General features: G+C 42.5%; 1 protein-coding gene across 1 annotated transcript in view; it reads right to left on the reverse strand.

Moving 5' to 3' along the window:
* Window positions 1–1869: 1869 nt before the first annotated feature.
* LOC121285134 (receptor tyrosine-protein kinase erbB-4-like) overlaps window positions 1870–24772 on the reverse strand; it is a 1067779-nt gene continuing 1044876 nt past the window's right edge. The window contains exons 28-29 of the mRNA XM_041201314.1: window positions 13676–13976; window positions 1870–2602 (exon numbers count right to left, since the gene is read on the reverse strand). Coding sequence (XP_041057248.1) covers window positions 2166–2602; window positions 13676–13976 — 738 coding nt within the window. The 3' untranslated portion in view covers window positions 1870–2165. The remainder of the gene's footprint in view (window positions 2603–13675; window positions 13977–24772) is intronic.

Here is a 24772-nt window from a genome sequence, read left to right on the forward strand (position 1 = left end):
TGAGCAATGGAGATGACACCAGCTTTGTGGTAGGAAATCCTATCATTTTCATATTCATAGTATGATTTATACATCAGTAAATCTCATTCACAATCCCATATTTCCTCATTAACTAATGCTATCCATTGTCAGAAATCTCCCCAGTCTTATCTACCTTTTGGGTGGAGAAGGCATATAGGCGCCCTGGAGTAAGTATTTCTTGCTTATCACCAATCAGAGGCTGTAATGTCTGTTGTGTCATTATGGGTGGTGTGAATATATTTGGAAAATTACTCTTAAATGCAAGCTATTAAACAGATCATCTGCATCCAGGAACACAAAATGGACTCTTGAAAGTTAGCATCATAATAGGGGGGGAAAGATGGACAATTAAAATATCTTAGAAGTACAGGAACATAAATTGTTGGCTGGGGCCAGCTGACCCAGATTGTAAATAGATGCTGCATTCCTTTTTAATGTTCAACAGTACCGCAGTATAGCCTTTGGGAAGACTGCTAATGTATCATTTCTGGACAGCAATGCTACACAGCCAAGTGGTAATCATTCATTTGGCTTCCGATTAACCTTATGGCTTAGGTAAAGAGCAAGTGACGATCCTAACACTGCAGGAAGGACACGTTGAGATTCCAGCAGTCATTTTCATTTAGAGATAAGAATGACCTGTGAAGCTGAATTCAGACTCACATTCTTTCACAACCTTTCTATTATGATATATAAGCCTCAGTTCTGGTGACAAACATTAAGAGATGCAATTGCCTGAACCAGCCAGTGTGTGTCATCTGAGCTCCAAATTGGCCCAAGTTGGTATTTGAATGATTGAGAATACATTCAAAGTTGGCTCTGTATTGGTAAATGTGGAATCTGCGGCCTCTCTCTGGCTCCATCCCCCCTCCGTCCCCCTGACAAGATACCATCTTCTTCTACATCCTTTCCAAAATGTCTCGTCACAACACAAAAAAAAGATTGTACCTGTTTAAGCAGTGTCGGCAGAGCATCCACACTAATGCTGGAGCTACCACCCGCCATTTGAGGGCTGTTGTGTACCAGTCAGATTGAGGCAATGCTGTACAAAGCAGCGCTATCATTGATACTTATTGTATCAATCCCAGTAATAAACGCAATTGGCAGTGCTGATATGTGCTTATCAAAGACAACATGCATCCTCCCATTAAGTTCTCGGTTATAAAAGAGTTTCCCCAATCTATTCCTTAGAATTAAGAACGGCTCTGTTTGTTTTCCAATATTTCAAAAGTTATCTATTATTAAAGTATATTTGAGTACAAAAAAGAATGAAGAGTTCTGCTACATATCAACTGCATCTTCAAAATGAGGCCTGTTACAGACTTCACTGTTCAATTGTTCAATTATATAACTAACATCTGCATGGGCAAATAAGAGGTCAATCAAAAGGCTTGTTACATGCCAGCCAGATCAGGCCAGCTCAGGCCTGGCTCAGCTCCATTAGCTCTTGCAACCAGTTTTATTCTGGCAGGCTAACAGGATTCAACCCTATTCCCACTATGGTCCATTGCTGAAGAGGCTCCTGGCAGTGGGTGCTAGTCAAATCAGCCCGAAGCATTTTATACCCAGATACCAATTCAAAATATTTGCAGTTCACCAAATATGGAAACTGCAGTGCAATCTGAAAAAAAAAAATTCATTCTTTTGTGCAGATGGTTTGACCAGATCTGTGGGTGTATGTACTGGCTAGCGGGTTACATTTTATTGGATGATCTTTCTCTAAGGATTACTAGAACTTCAGCCCATCAATGTTATGAACTCCTGGTTCCTTCTACACCCTCTTCCCCTCCCCCAATGACAGTAAAATTTAAGAGGCCATTACACTTAGTCCCATGACTGCAACCTTCCAAAGCATCTTGTTGAAGGTCAGTATGGAAGGTCAATCCCAAAGAGCTACATTTTTGGCATTTCCACAGGAATCCTTCATTTTGCTGGTTATAACCATATTGCTTTTAAACAGGTGCCGGTTAGGAAAAGTCCAAACGGACCAGGACTCAATTCTAGCAAATAGAACTTTCCTTCCAGTCAGACACATTTTGCCAGTACTATTGCCTCAGACATACTCCTTCTAGTCAATATTGAGGATACAAGTTTGTAGTTTGATGAGGAAATCCAGCAGAACCGGAATTCCAAGTGCTGCGACGTTACACCACTGTATTCCGCTGTCCATATGAAGGCAGTACAGTCCCTGGCTTTAGTGAGAACTCTGAAAGATACTCAGGGTTCTCTGCTACAATAGGCTTGATGCGTCCATTCTGCTTGTAAAAAAACTTTGTGCCGTACTCCTGCAGGTACTCAGGGTTGTGTATGGTGGTTTTGGGTGGGTAACTGTGGTTCCAGTAGTCAGGATTGTCAAAGGCCTTGTCAACATTTTCTGATATGGCGATCTTATCCTGCAAGTATTCTGGGTTTTCAACCACATTCACAAAAGTGTTGAGATAGAGGGGTTCATTCACATACTCGTCCTCTGTGGTCTGTTGCCCTTCTGGGACATTGTGGTACTCTGGGTTGTCCAAAGCATGGACGTCACCATTTTTCCGAAGAGTAACAAATGGGTTCTCCTCCACAGGGTTCAGGTATTCTGTGAAGAGGTCAATGAAATCATTACAAATCTGCACACTCTCATAGAGAGAAAAAAAAAACTATAGCACCTTTCCCATCCTCTGTATATCCCAAAGCTCTTTACAGCCAATGAAACCTTTGAAGTGTGCTCACTGTTGTGATGTAGGAAATGTGGCAGCCAATTTGCACACAGCAAGCTCCCATAAACAATATTGAGATAATGTCCAGATACCTTGGTTTAGCGATGTTGCTTGAGGAATACATATTGGACAGGATGTCAGAAAGTACTTCCCTGCTCTTCTTTGAATTAGTGCCATTGGATCTTTTACATCTTCCTGAGAGGGCAGATGGGTTCTCAGTTAAGCGACTCATCTGAGGGTTGACACATTAGACAGTGTAACAATTTCTCAGTAATGCCCTGGAGTGGCAGCTTAGATTTTGTGCTGGAGTTTCTGGCGCTGGATTTGAACCCAAAGCATTGGCAACTTGAGCACAAGCTAACCTTGAGCTACGTACCTAGCATATGCGTTCTAAATAGTACATTGAAGCTAAGAAAGTTAATATCCATTCTAATAGAAGGAGGAAAGAAGGCCATTTGGTCCAGTGAAGCTCAATCGTATTAATACTTCCAGCCTAGCATTTACAGACTACATCTCTACCAGCCCCTGCCTGAGTTTATTCCAGACATTTACCAGCCTTTTGTGTGGTTTCCTTCTAAAGTATCTGATTTGATTTTATTCTTTACTAGTTTATTCCTGATCTCTGATCACAATAGTTGTCAAATAGGAACAGGATTTGACCATTCAGCCTGGTGAGAGTGTTCCACCATTCAATTTATTCATGGCTGATCTGACCCATATGAATCCACCTAACCACCTTGCTTCTGAAATCCTTAGTGCCTTGTCAGACAAAAATCTAACTATCTTAGTTTTGTGATATTCAATTGACTCACAGCCCCAACAGCTTTTTGAGGGAGTGAGTTCCAGATTTCCACTCTCCTTTGTGTGAGGAAGTGCTTCCTGACATCAGTCCTGAGTGGCCCAACTCTAATTTTAAAGATATGCCCCCTATTTCTGGATTCCCCCGAGAACATTAAAGGGGGATGAGATGGAGATAGGTAGAGGGAAGGCAAATCGACAGATTGGACAGAACTGGTTCATCTAGCAGGTGGGGAATACGTGAAGAACAATCCTCGGCAAGCCTCAACTCCCAAACGGTGGTTTCCCTCATGTTAAAACTGTGGTGTGCATTCTAGTTCTTACTGGGCCTGCCAGAGGGGTAGTATGAAGCTGCCAATATTGCATTTTGTATACAGTTGTCACCCTTGTGAAGGGAAACCACGAGGACCACTTCAATAGAACTAAAGATAGGCAGTGATGTAAAAGAGGCTGCTGATTCACTTTCACCTCTTTCACCTTATTGCACAAAATCAAAATCTCCTCCGTTCTGTGCAATATTAGTGATGAATATGTTAAGCTGTTTGCACAAATCCCTTTGTCCACTATTTTTAGTTAGGAGTTAATAGCTTCACCCATTGGGATGCAAGAAGAGTTTGAAACCTAGTTGAACTCAGGATATAATGTCTCTTTGGGAGTGGGAGTATGATGCACCTATGGTCACGCTAATGGTAAACTTTCAATATAAATATTGATTCAATAGCATCCTCTAATGTTAGAATGCTGTGGTTGGTTCAGAGCATTAAGTACACAAAAACTTTACAGCATGGAAACAGACCATTCAACAACAAGAACCACCTACATTTACATAGCATCTTTAATGTCGTAAAACATAACCAAGTGCTTCACATTGGTAGCCAATGGTGGAATGATTAAAATTGGGGGTATGCAAGAGGCCAGAATTGGAGGAGCACAGAGATCTGAAAGGACTGTAGTGGTGGAAGAGTTTCAGAATAGGGAGCGGCGAGGCCATAGGGAAGACATGGATGAGAATTTTAAAATGGAGGTTTTACAGGTCAGCAAACACAGGGATGATCAGTAAACAGCACTTGGCATGAGTTAAAATATGGGAGGCAGAGTTTTTGATGACCTCAAGTTTATGCAGGAGATGGACCAGAGAGGAGAGCATTGGAATACCCAAGCCTAGATGTAGCCGAGGTACGGATAAGGGTTTCAGCAGCAGAGGAGCTGAGGTGAGGTTGGGATGGGTTGGTAACTAAGATAGAAGCAGTGTTAATGATGGCCTGGATATGTGGTCAGAAGTTCATCTTGGGGTCAAGTACATACCAAGGTTATGAACAGACTGGTTCAATAGTCAGGAATAGGGTTGGAGTTGGTGGATAGGAAACAGATTTTCTGGCTGTAATAGCACCCTCTTGTTGCCATTTGTGCATGTATGTATATAAGCAAACTGGAAGAAACCAGTTCAGTGGGGACTTCACTTTCATGTGGCATACAGCCTGTTTTGTTCTTCAAAGATATTACACTCTGGCAATGAGGTGGGATTGTGGATTCCCTAGCTGAACAAATTTGAGTTGGAGAAGCTTCCAGCAAATAAGCAGAAGAATTGTGAAGCTTTCTTTTGCTGAGAAATAAGCTTAAAAATTCAGTCTTCGAGAAAAAGATGTTTGTACACGAGGGTGGACTGACCTTTGAAGATGACTACATCAATAGTTACTAATAGACGACTGGGAGAGTACAGCATTAAACAAGAGTCTTTTGGTGCATGTGAAGTGGTTCAAGATATTATTCACTGCTAATAGTATCCTTGATGATCCTGATAATCCAGCCGTTAATCAGACAATGGGAGGAAAGGAGAAGAGCAATATTAATGGAAGCAGGCCCAGAAGTGTATGAATTGCTTAAGAATTTACTCACCCCAATAAAGCCAAAAGAGGTGCTGCCATCAAACATTTTGTATAAGCTTGAGTCGTACTACTATCCCAAGCCATTGAAGATTGCTGAAAGCTATCAGTTTGGAACAAGGAATCAGTTGCCCATTGAGGACATTGGAGACTTTGTTGAGGCTTTGAAACAGCTCCATTGTAATTTTGGAGGAGTTCAAGAGAAAGCATTGTGAGGAGGATTTGTGTGCGATTTAAAAAGTGAACACTTTCGCAGTAAGCTGCGGACACTGCCAAAGTTAACTTTCGACATAACTTGTCAAACAGCATTGTCAATGATATGGCGGAACATAATTCAAGGGAAGGCAGAGATAACAATCACCAGATATCTGTGAAACAAGAAAGATGCAGCTGAGTCAGCAGAAGGCCCCAGTGACAGCAGTTAGTAGTAGCAGAGATACTAAAAAGTAATTTACCGGTGCTTGGACCAACATTGAGCACAGAATTGTCCATTTGTGAAGGCAGAGTGCTGCAGCTGCAAGAAGGAAGGTCATCTTGCCAAGGCATGTCTAAAGAATGTAAACAGAGAAAACCCTGGCTAAAGGAAGTCACAATTACTGCATTTGGTTGTCAAACAGGAACAGGTAGATAATGGGATGTTTGAGACCCATATGATCTGAAGTACAAGGAAGTCCAGTAGAAATTCGTAGGGCATCATAGTCCAAGTAGCATTAATTGGATGGAGCTCCGGTAAACATGGAGGTTGACACGGGTGCATCAGCTAGCGTGATTCCTGAAAAGTCGAGTCAACATCAACTGGAGAAATCACACATAGAATTACGAAATTAGGAGAAAAGAAAATTCCCATAATGGGAAGTGTGCCCTTCCAGTCACATACAAAGAGCAATGTGCATAATTGCCCATCCTTGTGGTGAAGGCTGAAAAACCAGCCCTGTTAGGAAGAAACTGGTTAGCAGCACCAAAGTTAAATTGGAACGAGCTTTTTGCATAGAAGTGATATTCACAACTCAAGACGACATGATCGCCAAGTATCCTCAGATGTTTGGTAAACTGATTCAAGGATATAAGATCAACATACAGGTTCAGAGGAACACAAGGTCAGTTTAGAGCAAGAGCTGAAGAGGCTTCAGACTGAGAATATCTCTAGAATACTACAGAGTAATTGGACCACTCCCATAGTGATAGTGCTAAAGTCAAATGGCAGTGTAAGAAGGAAGATCATCTTACCAAGGCATGTCTAAAGAATGTAAACAGAGAAAACCCTGGTTGAAGGAAGTCGCAATTATAAGGTAACTGTAAATCAGGTATTAGAATGTAATCCACCCGATACTTTGCCAAGCGTAAAGGACCTGTTCACCATGTTGTCAGGAGACCAGGATTTTTCAAAGTTAGATCTGAAAAATGCCTATCTGCAACTTGAGTTGGATGATGAGTCTAAATCATATTTGACTATTAATACACACACGGGTCCTTTTCAGTTTCATAGACTCCCATTTGGTATTGGTTCAGCCCCTGGAATTTTTCAAGGGGTAACGAATGTAATTTTTCAAGGAATTCTGGGCGTTGTGTGCTATTTGGATGACATCCTTATTTCAGCTCCAACCAGACAGGCCCACGATGACAGTGTGAATAAGGTGCCCCACCATTTGGAAAAGCATGGAGTTTGGGCAAAGGCACACGAATGCGGAATGTTTCAAAACTCTGTAGAGTATTTGGATCATAGAATAGACAAAGATGGGTTACATCCTATCAAGAGTAAGGTCAAGCAATAAGAAATGCGCCACACCCTCAAAATATTTCTGGGAATAGATCTTTTTTGGGTTTAGTGAATTGCTGTGGTAAATTCATCCCAAATTTGGCAACCTTATTGCATCCATTGAATGAAGTCTTGAGGAAGGTTGTTCAATGGAATTGGCCAGGAGAGTGTGACAAGGCATTCAAATTGTGTAAATGTCAATTGGTAAATGGTACAATGCTTGTACATCGTGATGTATCCAAAAAGATTAAGCTAGCAAGTGATGCCTCTCCTTACGGATTAGGTGTTATGATCTCTCGTGTTGGATAATGATGAGGGCAGACTGACTGCATTTGTTTCACTGAGGTGCCAGTGAGTGAAACTATGTTCAGATTGAAGATTTCATAAAGACTTTTATGGTCATAATTTCACAGTGAGAACTAATCATAAGCCACTGATGGCTATTTTGAGTCCAAAGTCTCCAGTACCCATTTGCTGCAGCCTGACTGCAGAGATAGGCTTTGATTTTATCTGCTGATCAGTATGACATTTAGTACAGATGATCAGAAGATAATAGTAATGCTGCTGCGATGTCTAGATTACCATCCCTATCTGAGATAGAATCCAACAGGGAGGGTGTATTTTTCTGTTTGCATATAGATGAATTGTCAGCAGATGACATTGGTAGCAACAACTGACAGGGACCCTGTATTGCTATGAGTGCATGATATATCGCAAATGGGTGGCCAACACAGATACTGAATTTAGAAATCAGGCCATTTTTTTATGCGTAAGAATTAGCTGTCAGTTGATGAAGGTTGTGTTTTGTGGGGAGCCAGAGTTGTAATTCCTGAAAGGTACAGATTGCAGTTGCTATGTGATCTTTTTGATCAATACTTGGGGATGAGCTTGGCAAGGTGTCTAGTGTGGAGTTATCTTTGGTGGCCAGGGTTAGATAAGGACATAGAAGACACAGTGAAACAGTATAGAGCATGTCAAGCAGCAGCAACAAATGCCGCCATCTGTACCTATGCAATGGAAATGGCAAGATAGAGTGTGGCAGAAGCTGCACAGAGAATTTGCAGCATTTGAAGGGCAACAGATATTCATTGTGATAGATAGCCATTCAAAGTGGGTAGAGGGGTATCCAGTGAATTGAACAACAGCTGGCAAAACTCTAGATATTTTGTGTTTATTTGCTGCTAATGGGTTCCCAGAGGAAATTGTGTCTGCTAACAGACCTCAGTTTTGTTCAGAAAAGTTTGTAAAATTCATGAAAATGAATAGGTAAAACACACTAGAGTTCAACTGTATCTTTCTGCTTCAAATAAAGCAGCAGAGCACACAGTACAAATTGTTAAGAACCCTCTTCTTAAGCAAATGCTAGATACAAATTGGAAGAAATGTCAGTTGCCACTGAATCACAAACTGCTGAACTTTTTGTTTATTTACCGTAACACCTCACAATACTACTGGCAGAACACCAGCTGCATTGTTTCTGAGAAGACAGCCTGGAACGAGGTTTTCATGGCTGAAGTCATATTTAGTAGAAGACAACAGTCTAAACAAAAGGAGAATTATGATAGGGGTAGTGTGAGAGAAAGTAGTCTTAAGTTGAACCAAGTTAAGGTGAAAGATCACCTCATAAGTGGTTGAAGTGATAACCAGGAAGAGTCGTAAAAATATGTAGTCCTCATACATACTTGGTCAAGATGTTTGGTAGTGGAAAGGTTAGTTTTGAACATTTGGATCAGAAAGTGGTGGAGGCTGGGTCATTGAATTTATTCAAGGCAGAGTTAGACAGATTTTTGATCGACAAGGGAGTCAAGGGTTATGGGGGGGCAGATGACAAAGTGGAGTCGAGACAGCAGCTAAATCAGTCATGAATCAGTCATTGAATGGTGGAGCAAGCTCAAAGGACTGAATGCCCTACACTTGCTCCCAAGTCCTATGTTTTACCTTCAGAGGTTCATGAAGAAGAAAAAAGTTGGTAAGAATCAAATGAGTCTGATGAATTGGATGGTTGGGATGTGAGCAGAGCACCAACAATCAATCCAACACAAGCTGTGCCTGAAACTAGCTCAGATCCATGTCAGAGTCTAATGAAGTGGAAATTTCAATTCAAGGTCGGGGCAAAATAAGTGATCGCTGGAGAAAACGTCTTCTCAGACTCAGGCCCAGATAGGTTAAGGTCCTTCCCCAAGTTCCAATAGTTTGGGTCAGGAAAGGAGATATTCTCTTAGAATGAAAAACTAGTGAATAAGTTTGATTTGTACATAAACGAAAAACAAGAAACTTATATAATTTGTATGGAATTTTGAACATTTTTGTGTAACATCTTTATTAAGGAGGGAAAACTGAAGTAGAATGCTTTTGTGGCCATTTGTGAATGTATGTCTTTATGCAAACCAGAATAAACCAGTTCAGTTTGGTACTTGACTTCCATGTGGCGCACAGTCTCTTTTGTCTTACACAAGTATTACAGGGACATAGACAAAGATAATAGCTTTGGTATTCCCAATTATTTAGGTGGAAGAATTTTCTACTCATCCAGTACTGGATGTCAGACAACTAGTGTGCCAAATCAGGGGAAGAGACGAATCAGATTCAACAAGTCTCTGCTAATGGCCTCTTCCACCTTACATCATATCACCCAATCAACATTGTTTTCTACTCCTTTCTCATTCATGTACTTACCTAACTTCCCTTTAAATGCATCCATTCTATTTGTCTCAATCACCCTACATGGTGGTGAGTTCCACATTCTAACCACTATGAGTAATGATATTTCTCCTGAATTTCCTTGTTGAATTTATTACTATCTTTTAAAGGCCCTTACATTTGGATCCCTGATAAGTGGAAATGTTTGCTCCACATCTACCTTATTAAACTCCTTTATTATTTTAAAGATCTCTATCAGGTCACTTCTCAGCCTTATCTATTCTAAAGAACAAGCCCCAGCCTGGTCAGTCTTCCCTGATAGTTCTAACCTCTCGTTTCTGCTCTCATCCTTGTAAATCTTTATTGCATCTTCTCCAATGCCTCTAAATTATTTTATTAATATTGGAACCTAAGCTATTTGAAGTCTAACCAAGTTTCTATATAAGTTTACCTTAACTTCTCTGCTTTTGGATTCTAGTTCTCTAGCAATAAACTCCACAGCATTGCATTTTGAATGGTTCTGTTAACCTGTGTGGCTACATTTAATGATAATTGAGCTCTAAATCCTTTTAGGTTATTGCCTCAGTAATGAACATGACTGGTGTGAAACTTGCTGATATTGTCACTTCAGGGTTATTTTGGGGAAGCTCTGTATTCTTAAGTAACAAAATCTGGAGTCAACACTACTTCAGGGGAAAACAGAAAGGACCATACACATGACAAATCATGAAGCAGAATTAGTACCGACCTGCACGTGAAAGTTTGAGCTTGGCATCTGTCTTGGATGGTCTTGCAAGTGTTCGATCCTCCTGGGCAGCACCCACTCGCTCACTAACCCCTGGGAGAAGATTGAGAATATTATTATTCACATATATATGTGCTGTGAATATGTCAATCCATTGTAGTTATATTGTTCCTGCTTATTTACCCATAACCGTCTATTTCTGACTAAGCCTTGGGCATAAAATTAATCATACAGTAACAACAACTTGCATTTATATAACACTTTTATTGTAGTAAACCAGCCCAACTAGAATTTTATATAGCACTTTTAAAGTAGTAACAAGGCCAAAGGCACCACATGGGAGAGTTGTCAGACAAACTTTGATACTGAACCACATAAGGAGACATTAGGGCAGACAACCAAAGAATTTATAGAGGCTTAAGGAAGGAATTTCAGAGCTTATGGCCTGGAGAACTGAAAACACAACAGGTAATGAAAGGGGGCAGAGATGGAGAGTGTAGTGTGGTGAAGCTAATTAAAGATTGACAAAGCCACGCATCAATTGAAACATATCCATGCTGTTTTGGCTTGTCGTAAATCATAGAATCATAGAATAGTCACAGCATGGAAGGAGACCATTTGACCCATCGTGTCTGTCCTGGCCCACTGAAGGAGTAATTCACCTACTGCCAATGATCTATTAAAGTGAGATTCACTTAAATTAAAGATTAGCCCCCTTCCCTCTCACAATGGGAATGTTGATGGTCAGCTTGACCACAATGTGACATGCAACAACAAAAATCAAACTGTGTTTTTCCACTATCACCCCTTCAACACAACTATACTGCTCAAGGCAAGGTATGACCATGGGAGTAAAGGAACTATCACGCTGGCCTCAACATTGGTTGTTCTTCAGTCCCTTACAGCAATTGACCATACAGGGTCACGGGCAGCAGGACTGTGTGTGGGCCTCAGAAATTATGGACAGAGAAACGAAGTTACCTTCAGGAATAACCAATGAATAAAGTTTCAAATAAGTCAATGTCCCAACTCTGGTCAGCAACAATAGCCAAAATTGCTGGGAGATGTGACAAGCTTTTCAATCTAACTAGTAATTACAAGCATTGAACTTGCAAGAAACAGTCAATCTGTACTGCATTCAGATTTGCTCTCCACTTACTGCAAACTTTATTCCTCCGTTACACAGTGCAAACAGTGTATCGAGAAAACAATAGAAACACAGAGGAAACATACACCATCTCTGTATGTGTGACACTGTAAAAGCGGCGGCGGGAATATTCCGTCCTTCACTATGTGTGTGTGTCAGTGACAGTGTAAACACACTGCGAAGGTTCCCTCTCTCACTGTGTGTGTAAGACTGTGTAAACACACTGGGAAGGTTCCCTCTCTCACTGAGTGTGTGTGACAGTGTAAACACACTGGGAAGGTTCCCTCTCTCACTGATTGTGTGTGACAGTGTAAACACAGTGCAAAGGTTCCCTCTCTCACTGTGTGTGTGAGACTGTGTAAACACACTGGGAAGGTTCCCTCTCACTATGTGTGACAGTGTAAACACAGTGGGAAGGTTCCCTCTCTCGCTGCGTGTGTGTGTGACAGTGTAAAAACAGTGGGAAGGTTCTCTCTCACAGTGTGTGTGACAGTGTAAACACACTGGGAAGGTTCCCTCTCTCAATGAGTGTGTGTGACAGTGTAAACACAGTGGGAAGGTTCCCTCTCTCACTAATTGTTTGTGGCAGTGTCAGTGTAAACACAGTGGGAAGGTTCTCTCTCTCATTGAATGTGTGTGACAGTGCAAAGCCTCCGTCACAATAAGTGGTTATAGTGGCAGAATTAACCCAGCTTGGCCTTTTGGTTCATGCTGGTCTATTTTCAAGACAGCTCCTTAGTGCTGCTGACTTCCAAGTAGATTCCACCAAAGGTGTTCCAGCTGTATCGTTTTTGTTCTGTTTAGTTGGGATAATCAATGCCCATCACCTGTTTAACTACCAATTGGCTTTAGCAAGGTGATTGCCATGCAGTGTGATTACTTACACCTTGATAGGAAGGTTATTTTTCTCACATTCCGTCTCTCCCATACAGTGTTAAGATTCCCTCTCTCACTGAATGTGTGTGACAGTGTAAACACAGTGGGAATCTTCCCTCTCTCACTGAATGTGTGTGACAGTGTAAACACAGTGGGAATGTTCCCTCTTTCACCGTGTGTGTGTGTGACCGTGTAAACACAGTGAAAAGGTTCCCTCTCTCCCTGTGTGTGACGGTGTAAACACAGTGGAAATGTTCCCTCTCTCACTATGTGTGACAGTGTAAACACTGGAAAGGTTTCTTCTCTTCCTGTGTGTGACAGTGTAAACACAGTGGAAAGGTTCCCTCGCTCACAGCAGGAACATTCTCTCTCTCGTTGTGTGTGTGAGACTTTGAAGGAATGTGTTATTGGTGAGATGCTATAAATCTGTTTATTTCCATTTCAGAGTCAGAGCTGACTCTGCTTATTAGATCTTCCTCCTCCTTTGTCAATAATATATTCCTTGTCTTATTTGATTGTGCTGCCCACTTTAAAACCAACCAGTTATCCCGTTACTCAGCCTGGAGCATGTGGATAATGCCTTTCACCACCTTTGAACATCCCAAAGCAGCTCAATATTTTTGAAATACAGTCAGTCTTGAAGTGTGACACCAAACTTGAACGCAGCAAGGCCCAAAAACACCAAGTGATAATCGTTATGTAACCTGCTTTTTGGTATAGGTTGAAATATAAGTTTTGGGGGAAATCGTGTCTAAACTATTCCTGACTAGAAGGGGTCAATGCAGAATTTCCCCCACCAACCATGCAAGTAAGTGACTGGGATTGATTTTATACATGTTATTTATACTATGTAACCATCCTCCATGCACATCATTTTTCTGGATTAACAACGCTGCTTTTATCGAGAGACTTTGCTGCAGTTTAATCCATGAGTTCTGTTTGCTGTAGTTCATAGCGCCTCTGTTTTAAATAGTCTCTGCTGTTTGTTGTAACTCCCACCCCGCCTTCATATCATTGACTGTCAAAGTGATATCGATAGACAATTCATCCTTATTGGTTCCTTCTGCCCAGTAGCTCTCTCTCTCTCCCTCATACCACTGAGCTTACCTGCGCCCTTTTTATCCTGAATGGGAGTCATGTAGCCATCCTCATCCAGCTCACCCCTCTGCCCACGCTCTGACAGGAAGACTGTGGGGTCTGCGCTGTATCGCTGGGTGGCGCTGTCCTCCCGCGGGCGTGGTGGTTGCTTCCTCAGTGTGCCGTTACAACACGCATCGTCAAACACCTCCAGCGATGAGGCTGCACCCTGATCTTCCAGCGGGGTGGAGCTAGCACAGGTAGGTGGCCGGCTGTGCAGGGCCAGCCCTTCCTCTGGCCCGAAGATCCCATCACGATACACAAACTGATTCTGTCACAACATAGGAAAACAATGTAAGCAGCTTGCATTTATATAGCACTTATAACATAGTAAAATGTCACAAAGGATGACTTTGGTCAAAAAGGTAGGCTTTAAGGAGTATTTGAGGACATCATTCAGTTCTTTGTGCTTGTTTCAATTAGATGATAGCTGTTCTGTATCTGAACTGCAATTATTCACTATGGTTGCATAAATTTTAACCCTGTGCCTACAAAAATCTATCAAACTCTTTTGAAATTTTCAATTGACCCTCTGGCTCAACAGTTTTTTTCTGGGGATAAGATTGCAGATTTCCATTATCCTTTGTGTGAAGATGTGCTTCTTGTCATCAGCCCTGAACTCTAATTCTAATGTTATGCCCCTTGTTCCAGGTTCCCTGAGCAGAACAAATAGTTTCTCCCCAACAACCCTTTCAAATCTATTTATCATCTTTAACAGGAGAGAGAAGTGGAAAGGTTTATGGACGCCAGTGTGATCCATGACAACCCCATCTGTAGTAAGTGTTTGTAGCTCGAGGGAGTTCTGCTCAAAGTTGGTGAGCTGGAGCCTGGGCTTCAGATACTGCGATACATCAGGGAGGGGGAAAGTCACCTGGACACTTTATTCCCAGAGGCAGCCATACCCCTTAGGCTAGGTACTTTGGTTTTGGTCCATGGTCAGGGATGGTGGGTGATTGAGATATGGGGATCCAGGAGGAAGCACGGGAGGAGTCCCAGCCCCTCCAATGTTCAATAGATTTGAGGTTCTTGCAGCTTCTGTGGATGAACTGCAGGAAGGTTGAACAAACTGACCACGGTATTGTGGTACAGGAGGCATTCAACTGGGGGGGGGGGGGTAAAGAGGAATGTAGTAGTAATAGGGGACAGTACAGTTAGGGTGATAGACACTGTTCTCTGCAGCCAAAAGTGTGAGTACAAAAAGCTGTGTTGCAGGCCTGGTGCTAGGGTTAAGGACTAGAGAGGAACTTGGTATGGGAGTTGAAGGATCCAGTTGTTTTGGTACTAATGACACAGCTAAGTCTAAGAAAGAGGTTCTGCTGAGGGAGTATGAGCAGCTAGCAGTTAAATTAAAATTCAAAACCACAAATCTCTGGATTACTTCTTGGGCAATGAACAAACTGGCATACGGTAATTAAGATTAACGAGTTGAATGATTGGTGTGGGAGAAATGGGTTTTGATTCATGGAGCACTGGCACCAGTACTAGGGAAAGAGGGAGCTGTACTGTTGGGACTGCCTTCCCTTGAACCACGCTGGGACCAGTGTCTTGGAAAATCATATAACTAGGGCAGTAGAGAGGGTTTTAAACTAAATAGACAGGGACAGAGTTCACATAGGAGAAATTTAGAAAGGTAAATGAGAAAGGACAAGGTATAGTACAGGTGGGGAATAATAACCAGAGTGTGACAGGAAGGGCCAGACCATACAAACATAAGAGTGCACCAGCAAATAGGGTCAGAGTAGGGAAAAGCAGTAAAGAGACGGAATGTAACGCTCTTTACCTGAATGCATGCAGCATTCATAACAAGATGGAAAAATTGATAAAACAAATTGAAATAAATAGATATAATATGAAAACCATTACTGAGATTTGGTTGCAAGGTGACCAAGGTTGGAAATTGAATACTGAACAGATTTGAAATTTCAGAAGGATCGGAGGAAAGGAAAAGGAGGTGGTGTAACTCTTCTAAAAAAGATGAGATCAGCACAGAAGTGAAAGATGATCTTGGCTTAGAAGATCAAAATGTAGAATCAGTTTGCGTGGAAATAAGAAATAGCAAAGGAAAAAAGTCACTAGTGGCAGTAGTTTACAGGCCCCTGACAGTAGCTACAATCAGGGCTAAGTATAAATCAGGAAATAATGGAGGCTTGTAGGAGGTACTGCAATTAATGTCAGTGATTTTAATCTTCATATAGATTACACTAATCAAATTGGCAAATTAGCCTCGAAGAGGAGTTCAAACAGTGTATTTGATACAGTTTCTTAGAACAATACATTCTGAAACCAACCACAGAACAAGCTATTTTAGACCTGGTAATGTGCAATGATACAGGATTAATTAATAAGCTCATAGTAAAGGATCCTCCAGGCAAGAGTGATCATAGCATGATAGAATTTTAAATTCAGTTTGTGGGTGAGAAACTTGAGTCTGAAACAAATGTCCTAAACTTAAATAAAGACAATTACAAAGGTGTGAAGACAGAGTTCACTACAATGGATTTTGAAAATTGGTTAAAAGATAAGATGGCAGAGAGGCAATGACAGACATTTAAGGAAATATTTTAGAACTCTCAAGAAAGCTATAATCCATTGTGAAGGAAATATGCTGTGAGAAGGATGCACCGTCTGTGGCTAACTAAGGAAGTTCAGAATGGTATCAAATTGAAAGAAAAGACATACAATGCTGTGAAGATTAGCGATAGTCTTGAAGATTGGGAAAATTTTAGAAACCAGCAAAGGATGAGTAAAAAAATAAAGAGAGAACAATTAAAACATGAGAGTAAACCAGCAAGAAATAAAACTAAAAGTCAGTAAGACTTTCTACAAGAGTATAAAAAGGAAGAGAGAAGCCAAGTGAACATTGGTCCCTTAGAGGAATTAATAATGGGAAACAAGAAAATAGCAGAGGCTTTGAACAAGTGTTTGTAATCTGTCTTCATGGTAGATGATACAAAAAGCATCCCAATACTAATAGTAAAAAATCAAGAGGGAAAACAGAGAGAGGAATGTAAAATAATCACTATCTCTAGAGAAAAAGTACTAGGAAAACTAATGACAAGTCCAGTGAACCTGATGGCCTGTATCCTAGGGTATTAAAAAAGGTAGCTACAGAGATAGTGGATGCATTGATTACAATCTTGCAAAATTCCCTAGATTCTGGAAAGGTCCCAGTGGATTGGAAAACTGCAAACATACTACCTCTATTCAAGAAAGGGAGGAGATGGGAAACAGACAACCAAGGGCAGGATTTTTAGGTCAGTGGTGGGCGCGATCAGTGGGTCTGGGATTGGCCAGGGAACGGACCGCCGACTGCGATCAGCCCCCAACCGCGAATTCACATTGGTTGGCCAATTAAAGGCCAGCCAGTGTGAAGTGGGCGTGGGCAGCTCAGCGCTGTCGGGGTGGGGGCAGGAGGAGACCGAGTGCTGAAGTCAGCACGGGCGTAGGCAAGCACTCATAGGAAGTTCCCTGAAGGCAGAGAGCCTCCTCAGGGAGCTGAAGACCTGAACAATCTAAAATAAAGGTTACAGAAACCAGAAAAAAGTGTCCAAACTTCATAATCAGTCACCTTAAAATGTAGGTAATGAAAATGTTGTCCACAGAAATTTATTTTAATTTTAATTGATCACGGAAACCTCATCCCGTCCGTGGATGAGGTTTCATGAAAAGTGGAAAGGCTGCCTGGCGATTCACCCACCTGCCAACCATAATGTTGGATAGGTAACAAAAAACCTCTGTCAACTGCAGCATTAATGGGTTAATTACCCTCTTAGTTATCAGCAGGCGCGCTTCCCAGGTTAGCATATGCCCGATGACTGAAATATCAGCGATGACGCCGGGACGCTTGCCTGACATCATCATCGCTATTTTACACTTGAGCAGGTCGGACGCGCGCTCACCTACTCAGCCTTATATCTGGGAATTTGGTCATTGGGAAAATGCTAGATTCCAATATTAAGGAAGTAGTAGCAGGACATTTAGAAAATCAAAATCCGATCAAGCAGAGTCAATATGGTTTTATGAAAGGGAAATCGTGTTTGACAAATTTATTCAAATTCTTTGAAGATATAACAAGCAGGGTGAATAAAGGGGAACCAGTGGATGTAGTGTATTTGGATTTCCCAAAGACATTTGATAAGGTGCCACACAAAAAGGTTACAATACAAGATAAGAACTCATTGTATTGGGGTTAATATATTAGAATAGATAGTGGATTGGCTAACTGACAGGAAACAGAGTCTAGATAAATGGGTCATTTTCAGGCTGGCAAACTAACCAGTTGAGTGCCACAGGGATCAGTCCTGGGTCCTCAACTAGTTACAATCTATGTTAATGACTTGGGTGAAAGGGCTGAGTGTATTGTAGCCAAGTTTGCTGAAGATACAAAGATAGATAGGAAAGCAAGTTTTGAGGAGGACAAAAAGAGTCTGTAAAAAGATATAAACAGGATAAGTGAATGGGCAAAATTTGGCAGATGAAGTATAATATGGGAAAATGTGAAATTGTCCATAATGGTGGGAAGAAAAGTATTTAAAATGGAGAGAGACTGCAGAATGCTGTGGTATAGAGGGATCTGCAGGTACAGCAAGTAATCAGGAAGGCAAATGGAATATTGGCCTTTATTTCAAGGTGGGGGGGTGGAGTATAAAACCAGGGACACCTTGCTAGAACTGTACAGGGCATTGGTGTGACCACACCTGAAGTACTCTGTACAATGTTGGTCTCCTTACTTAGGGTGGGAAATATTTGCATTGGAGACAGCTCAGAGAAGGTTCACTAAGTGATTCCTGGGATGAAGGGTTTTCTCTTATGAGGAAAGGTTGTACAGGTTTGCCTATATTCATTGGAGTTTAGAAGAAAAAGAGGTGATCTTATTGAAACATATAAGATTTTGAGGAGTTTGACAAGGTAGATGTTGAGAGGATGTTTCCTCTAGAGGGGGAATCTAGAATTGGGGGCACAGTTTCAAAATAAGGGTCTTCCATTTAAGATGGAATTGAGGAGGAATTTCTTCTCTCTGGAAGTTGTTAATCTTTGGAATTCCCTACCCTAGAGAGCAGTGGAAGCAGGGAGTTGAGGATTAGAGAAGACAGGCAGAAAAGTTAAGGCCAAAATCATATCAGCCATGATCTTATTGAAGGGCAGGCTCGAGGGGCCAAACGGCCAACTCCTGCTCCTAATTATGTTATGAAGGAATTCCTGACCTTAGAGCCTATTCAACTGAAGGCACAAGCGCTAATGTGGAGCGATGAATAATGGGGATGCACAAGTGGCTGGAATTGGAGGAGCACAAAGATCTCGAAGAATTGTTTGGTTGGAGGAGGTTACAATGAAAATGAAGTTGTACTGATTAAACAATGCCATCCCTTGACCTCCTGAACTACCCTGAGAGTAAAATCAATAGCACTGTTCCACATAAAAGCCCAGCATTACACAAAATCACAGTCAACAGATACACTCAGTATCAAAGTCTTCTCCAGTTCAAAATGCACAATGAATATAATGATGTAACACTTGATTAAAATGAGGCTGCATATAGCAGCTGTTTTATGGAGCTGGAAGAAGTTTGCATTGGTGGGACTGGTGATAAGTGGAAGCAGGTGGGAATAATGTGATTGGCTGCCCCTGGTGAAAACAGCTAGAGCCTCTCAAGTTATCACTGTTGTGAACATTCTTAGCTGATAGAAATTACTCCAAATTCCTTCTCAATTGATGGAATAACTCCCTCTCATTTTCACATTTTAAACTTGATGAAAGTGAAATTGGCTGGGGCTGGGCATGGTATAGGCTGTCTGAAATACTATATGCAATCAATGGAATTAAATACTGAATGGGTTTTCTTTTTCTTTCTTGGGATCTGGGAGTTTTGGCAAGAGCTGCATTTATTGAGAAGGTGGTGGTGTTGAAGTCCATGTGGTGCAGCTACCCCACAGTGCTGTTAGGGAGGGAGTTCCAGAATTTTGACACAGTGACAGTGAAGGAACGGCAATATATTTCCAAGTCAGGATGGTGAGTGGCTTGGAGGGGGACTTGTAGCTGGTGATGTTCCCATGTGTTTGTTGCCCTTGTCATTCTAGGTGGTAGAGGTCGCAGGTTTGGAAGGTGCTGTCAAAGGAGAGTTGGCAAGAAGTGATTAATGGGCAGTTGATGACTTAGCCTGTTTTGCACCTCCTGACTTCTCAATTTCATTCGTCAATACATTCCTACATCGAGGGGATTTTAAACCATAGTTACAGGTCCACTACATTTGTCCACTTTAGAGCTGATGAGTTTGACATGCCAATGTTTTAACACTGAAACGATGAGGAAAAGGCTCAGTTGCTAAATTTACCTCCTGTCTGAGCCCTAACAGCTGAGAAAGGTGCCAGTCTTGATCCACATCAGTGATTCTCCAAGTATCGGTCACAGAGTGTTAGCAGATGGTTGCAGTGTAAATAAAGTGTAAAAGTTGAAATTCGGTGAGAGTGGGAATTCTTTGCTAAGTGTTGGGTGAGGTTATATCAAATTGAAAAATAAATATCAAATTCCTGGGATGGCGGGCCTGACATATAAAGCGAGATTGAGTCAGTTAGGATTATATTCACTGGAGTTCAGAAGAAACCTATAAAATTCTAACAGGGCTAGACAAGGTAGATGCAGGAACAATGTTCCCAATGGTGGGGGAATCCAGAACCAGGGGTCACAGTCTGAGGATACAGGGTAGACCATTTAGGAATGAGATGAGGAGAAATTTCTTCACCCAGAGAGTGATGAGCCTGTGGAATTCATTACCACAGAAAGTATTTGAGGCCAAAACATTGTATGTCTTCAAGAAGGAGTTAGTTATAGCTCTTGGGGCAAAAGGGATCAAAGGATATGGGGAGAAAGCGGGAGCAGGCTATTGTGTTGGATGATCAGCCATGATCATAATGAATGGCGGAGCAGGCTTGAAGGGCCGAATGGCCTACTCCTGCTCCTAGATTCTATGTATGAAATTTAGTTCAACATTTTAAATTCCATTTAGAACTTTAAAAACTGTAAAAGAAACTGCATGTTAGTTAACGGAAACTGCCTTACAGTGGCAGTTAACTATCATTCAGCTGTAAATGATTGTCTGAATAAGTGCAACTTACTTTGAGCAGGAAGCTGAGACAGCAGTTGGAACTTGGGTGTGGTTCAAAAAGATTTTAAGAAATAGTATTTGCTGACACAGCGTGGTAGTAGATGGAGTGTAAGAGTTGGGATAGAAACAGAAAATGCTGGAAAGACTTAGCAGGCTGGCAGCATCTGTGGAGAGAGAAACAGAGAAATGTTTCGAGTGGAACATGACTCTTCTTCAGAATTCTTCAGGCACTTCTTCAGTTCTGAAGAAGAGTCATATTTGACTTGAACCATTGGGCAGAATTTTCTGCTTGCCAGACGGGCGGGCCCGACCCAATCTCCAGCGGGTGGGGAGCCGATCCCTGCCGGAGAAGTGGGGCCCCCGCTGCCATTTTACATGGCTGGGCCAATTAAGGCCCACCCAGCGTGACGTCCAGCGGAAAGTGCTATGTGCTTCCTGTGCGGGTGGGGGGTAGGGGTGGGGGGGGTGATTCCCCAAAAGCTAGAGTGTGCTCTTCTGTAAAAGAGTGCAGATCTCCCTGAGGCTAAGTGCTGCCTCAGGGAGATTGCTTACAGTTTTAAAAAGATTAAAAATAGAAAGAAAAGAATTCCCTAACATGTCCCCCTCATGAGACAATGTCACATGAGATGGGACATGTTCATAATTTACACCATAACTGTATTAAACTTTTTAAAACACTACATGAAACCTCATCCCACCAGTGGATGAGGTTTCATGTTTTTTCTATTCCCCACCGGGTCTCCTGGCCAACCCGCCAACCTTAAGGTTGGACGGGCGGGTCCTTTAATTGTTTAAATGATCCTGTCAATAGCCTCAATTGGCCGTTGACAGGTCGGCGAGCGCACAGCTGATTTTGCTGCGCCCCCGCCTTCCTGAAAGTTTAAATGGGGCGGGATGACGTCGGGGGTTCCACCTGAGGTTGCCCTGCAACATTTTACGCATCGGAGAGCGGGCCCCCTGCTAGCCGATGGCAAAATTCTGCCCATTAACTCTGTTTCTCTTTCCAAATATGGAATATAGGAACAGGAGTAGGACATTTAGCCCATCAAGTCTGCTCCACCATTCAATTAGATCATGGCTGACTGTCGACTGCAACGTCACTTTCCTGTGCTGTCTCCATATCATTTGATGTTGCCAGACCTTCTGGGTACTTCCAGCACTTTCTGTTTTTTTATTTCAGATTTCTGGCATTCGCAGCATTTTGTTTTTATTGTAAAAGTTAGGAATTGGTGGAAGTGGGAATTTGGTGGGGTGGCAGAAGGAAGTGTTGCTGTTTGCCTCCACACTTGTTCATGTAAGCTTGAGACAGTTAATATTTAAAATGGTTGACCAATGGTTCAGTGGTTAGTACAAGCAAATGTGAAGAAAACAGCAAGCTAAAAAATGGATATAAATAATCTGGACTAAGAAATAGCAGAGCAGGTTGTGTGTCTCGAGTTTGTGGACAGTAACACTGTCCCAAGCGAATACATCTGCAGCAGATGTTACAGTCACTAATCTCTCTGGCTCAAAGTAGTCCAGCTGGAGTGCGAGTTGGAGACATAAGGGAAAGAAGTCAGTATCTGGATTGTCTCCAAGGAGCAGACTTGGAGGGAGGAGCACTCGAACGGTGAGTATAAATCTAGCTTAACTCAGGGATTCGCGGCCTTGTCTCCAGGGAGCAGACTCGGAGGGAGGAGCACTGGAGCGGTGACCTTGGGGCACAGAGTAACTGAAGCCAAAACTGAAAAAGCGACGTCACAGGAAAGCTGTGACCTGATTGGTTGGTAGGAAACCTGCATCAAATTTGAAAAAAAACACTGCAAGCTAATTAATAAATAAATTATCTAAGTAAAGATGGCTGGGCAGGTGATGTGCTGTAGCTGTATGATGTGGGAGCTGGCAGATCCCACTGCGAGCCGCAGTGACCACATCTGCAGCAAGTGTTGGTTGCTGGAGGAACTCCGACTCAGAATTAATGAGCTGCAGTCCGAGCTCCAGACGCTGCGGCACATCCGGGAGGGGAAGAGTTACCTGGACGCTTTGTTTCAGGAGGTGGTCACACCCGGTAGATTAAGTACCTCAAATTCGGTCAGTGGTCAGGGTCAGCAGGGTGTGACTGCAAGTGAGGCAGGTAGAGGGATCCTGTGTTCAGGAACAGAGGAGACTCAGCTCTTGGCCTTGTCCAACAGGTACGAGGTACTTGCTCCCTGTGTGCATGAGGAACAGGGCTGTAGGGAGGATGAGCCAGCTGATCACGGCACCGTGGCACAGGAGGCCATTCAAGAGGGGGGAGCAAAAAGACAAGTGGTAGTTGTAGGGGATTCTATAATTAGGGGAATTGATAGCATCCTTTGTAAGCAGGATCGAGAGTCCCGCATGGTATGTTGCCTGCCCGGTGCCAGGGTGAGGGACATCTCTGACCGGCTTGAAAGGATATTGGAGAGGGAGGGGGAGGGGGAGGGGGAGGGGGAAGATCCAGTTGTTGTGGTCGACATCGGGACAAATAACAGAGGTAAGAGTAGGAAAGAGGACCTGTTTGGGAATTATCAGGAACGAGGAACTAAATTAAAGAACAGGTCCTCAAGGGTGATAATCTCCAGATTACTACCCGAGCCACATGCAAATTGGCATAGGGACGCGAGAATAAGGGAAGTAAACACATGGCTAAAGGAGTGGTGTGGGAAAGAGGGGTTCCATTTCATGGGGCACTGGCATCAGTATTGGGACAGGAGGGATCTGTACCGTTGGGACGGTCTCCACCTGAACCGAGCTGGGACCAATGTTCTAACGAAAAGGGTAAATAGGGTGGTCAACAGGACTTTAAACTAGAAAGTGGGGGGGGGGGGGGGGAAGGGAAGGGTAAAACTCCAAGAAGTATGACTGATGGGAAACAAAGCAGCAGGTTAGCATGTTGGGGGGGTGGATTCAACTTCATGGAAAATAATGAAAAAACTGAAAAGGAGAGCCCAGGAGAGGCTAATAAAGTCTCCAGAACACAAAATAGGACAGAGTGTTTAAAAGGGCTAGGAATCTAACTTCAAGCACATCAGATAAAGGGATGACAATGAGAAAGGGGACAGGAAATACAGGACTGAAGGTGTTATATCTGAATGCACGCAGTATACGAAATAAGGTAAATGAGCTTGTGGCACAGATTGAAATTGGCAGGTATGATGTGGTGGGCATTACGGAGACATGGCTGCAAGGGGATCAGGACTGGGAGATAAATATCCAAGGATATACATCCTAATGAAAAGATAGGCAGGTTGGCAGAGGGGGTGGGGTTGCTTTGTTAGTAAGAAATGAAATTAAATCAATAGCAAGAAACGACATAGGGTCAGATGATGTAGAATCTGTGTGGGTAGAGTTGAAGAACCGCAAAGGTAAAAAAACCATAATGGGAGTAATGTACAGGCCTCCGAACAATAGTCAGGATGTGGGGCACAAGATACACCAGGAGATAGAAAGGCGTGTAAGAAAGGCAAGGTTACAGTGAACATGGGGGACTTCAATATGCAGGTAGACTGGGAAAATCAGGTTGGTAGTAGATCCCAAGAAAAGGAATTTGTGGAACGTCTACGAGATGGCTTTTTGGAGCAGCTTCTGGTGGAGCCCACGAGGGAACAGGCAATTCTAAATTTAGTGATGTGTAATGAGGCAGATTTGATAAGGGAGCTTAAGGTGAAGGAACCCTTCGGAGGAAGTGACCATAATATGATAGAATTTACCCTGCAATTTGAGAGGAAAAAGCTGGAATCAGATATAACGGTATTACAGTTGAATCAAGGCAACTACAGAGGCATGAGGGAGGAGCTGGCCAGAATTGACTGGGAGATGAGCCCAGCAGGAAAGACAGTGGAACAGCAATGGCAGGAGTTTCTGGTAGTAATTTGGGAGACACAGCAAAAATTCATCCCTAGGAAGAAGAAGCATACTAAAGGGAGGACGAGGCAACCATGGCTGACAAGGGAAGTCAGGGACAG

The sequence above is a fragment of the Carcharodon carcharias genome, chromosome 12 (genome assembly GCF_017639515.1).
Source record: "Carcharodon carcharias isolate sCarCar2 chromosome 12, sCarCar2.pri, whole genome shotgun sequence".
NCBI lineage: Eukaryota > Metazoa > Chordata > Chondrichthyes > Lamniformes > Lamnidae > Carcharodon > Carcharodon carcharias.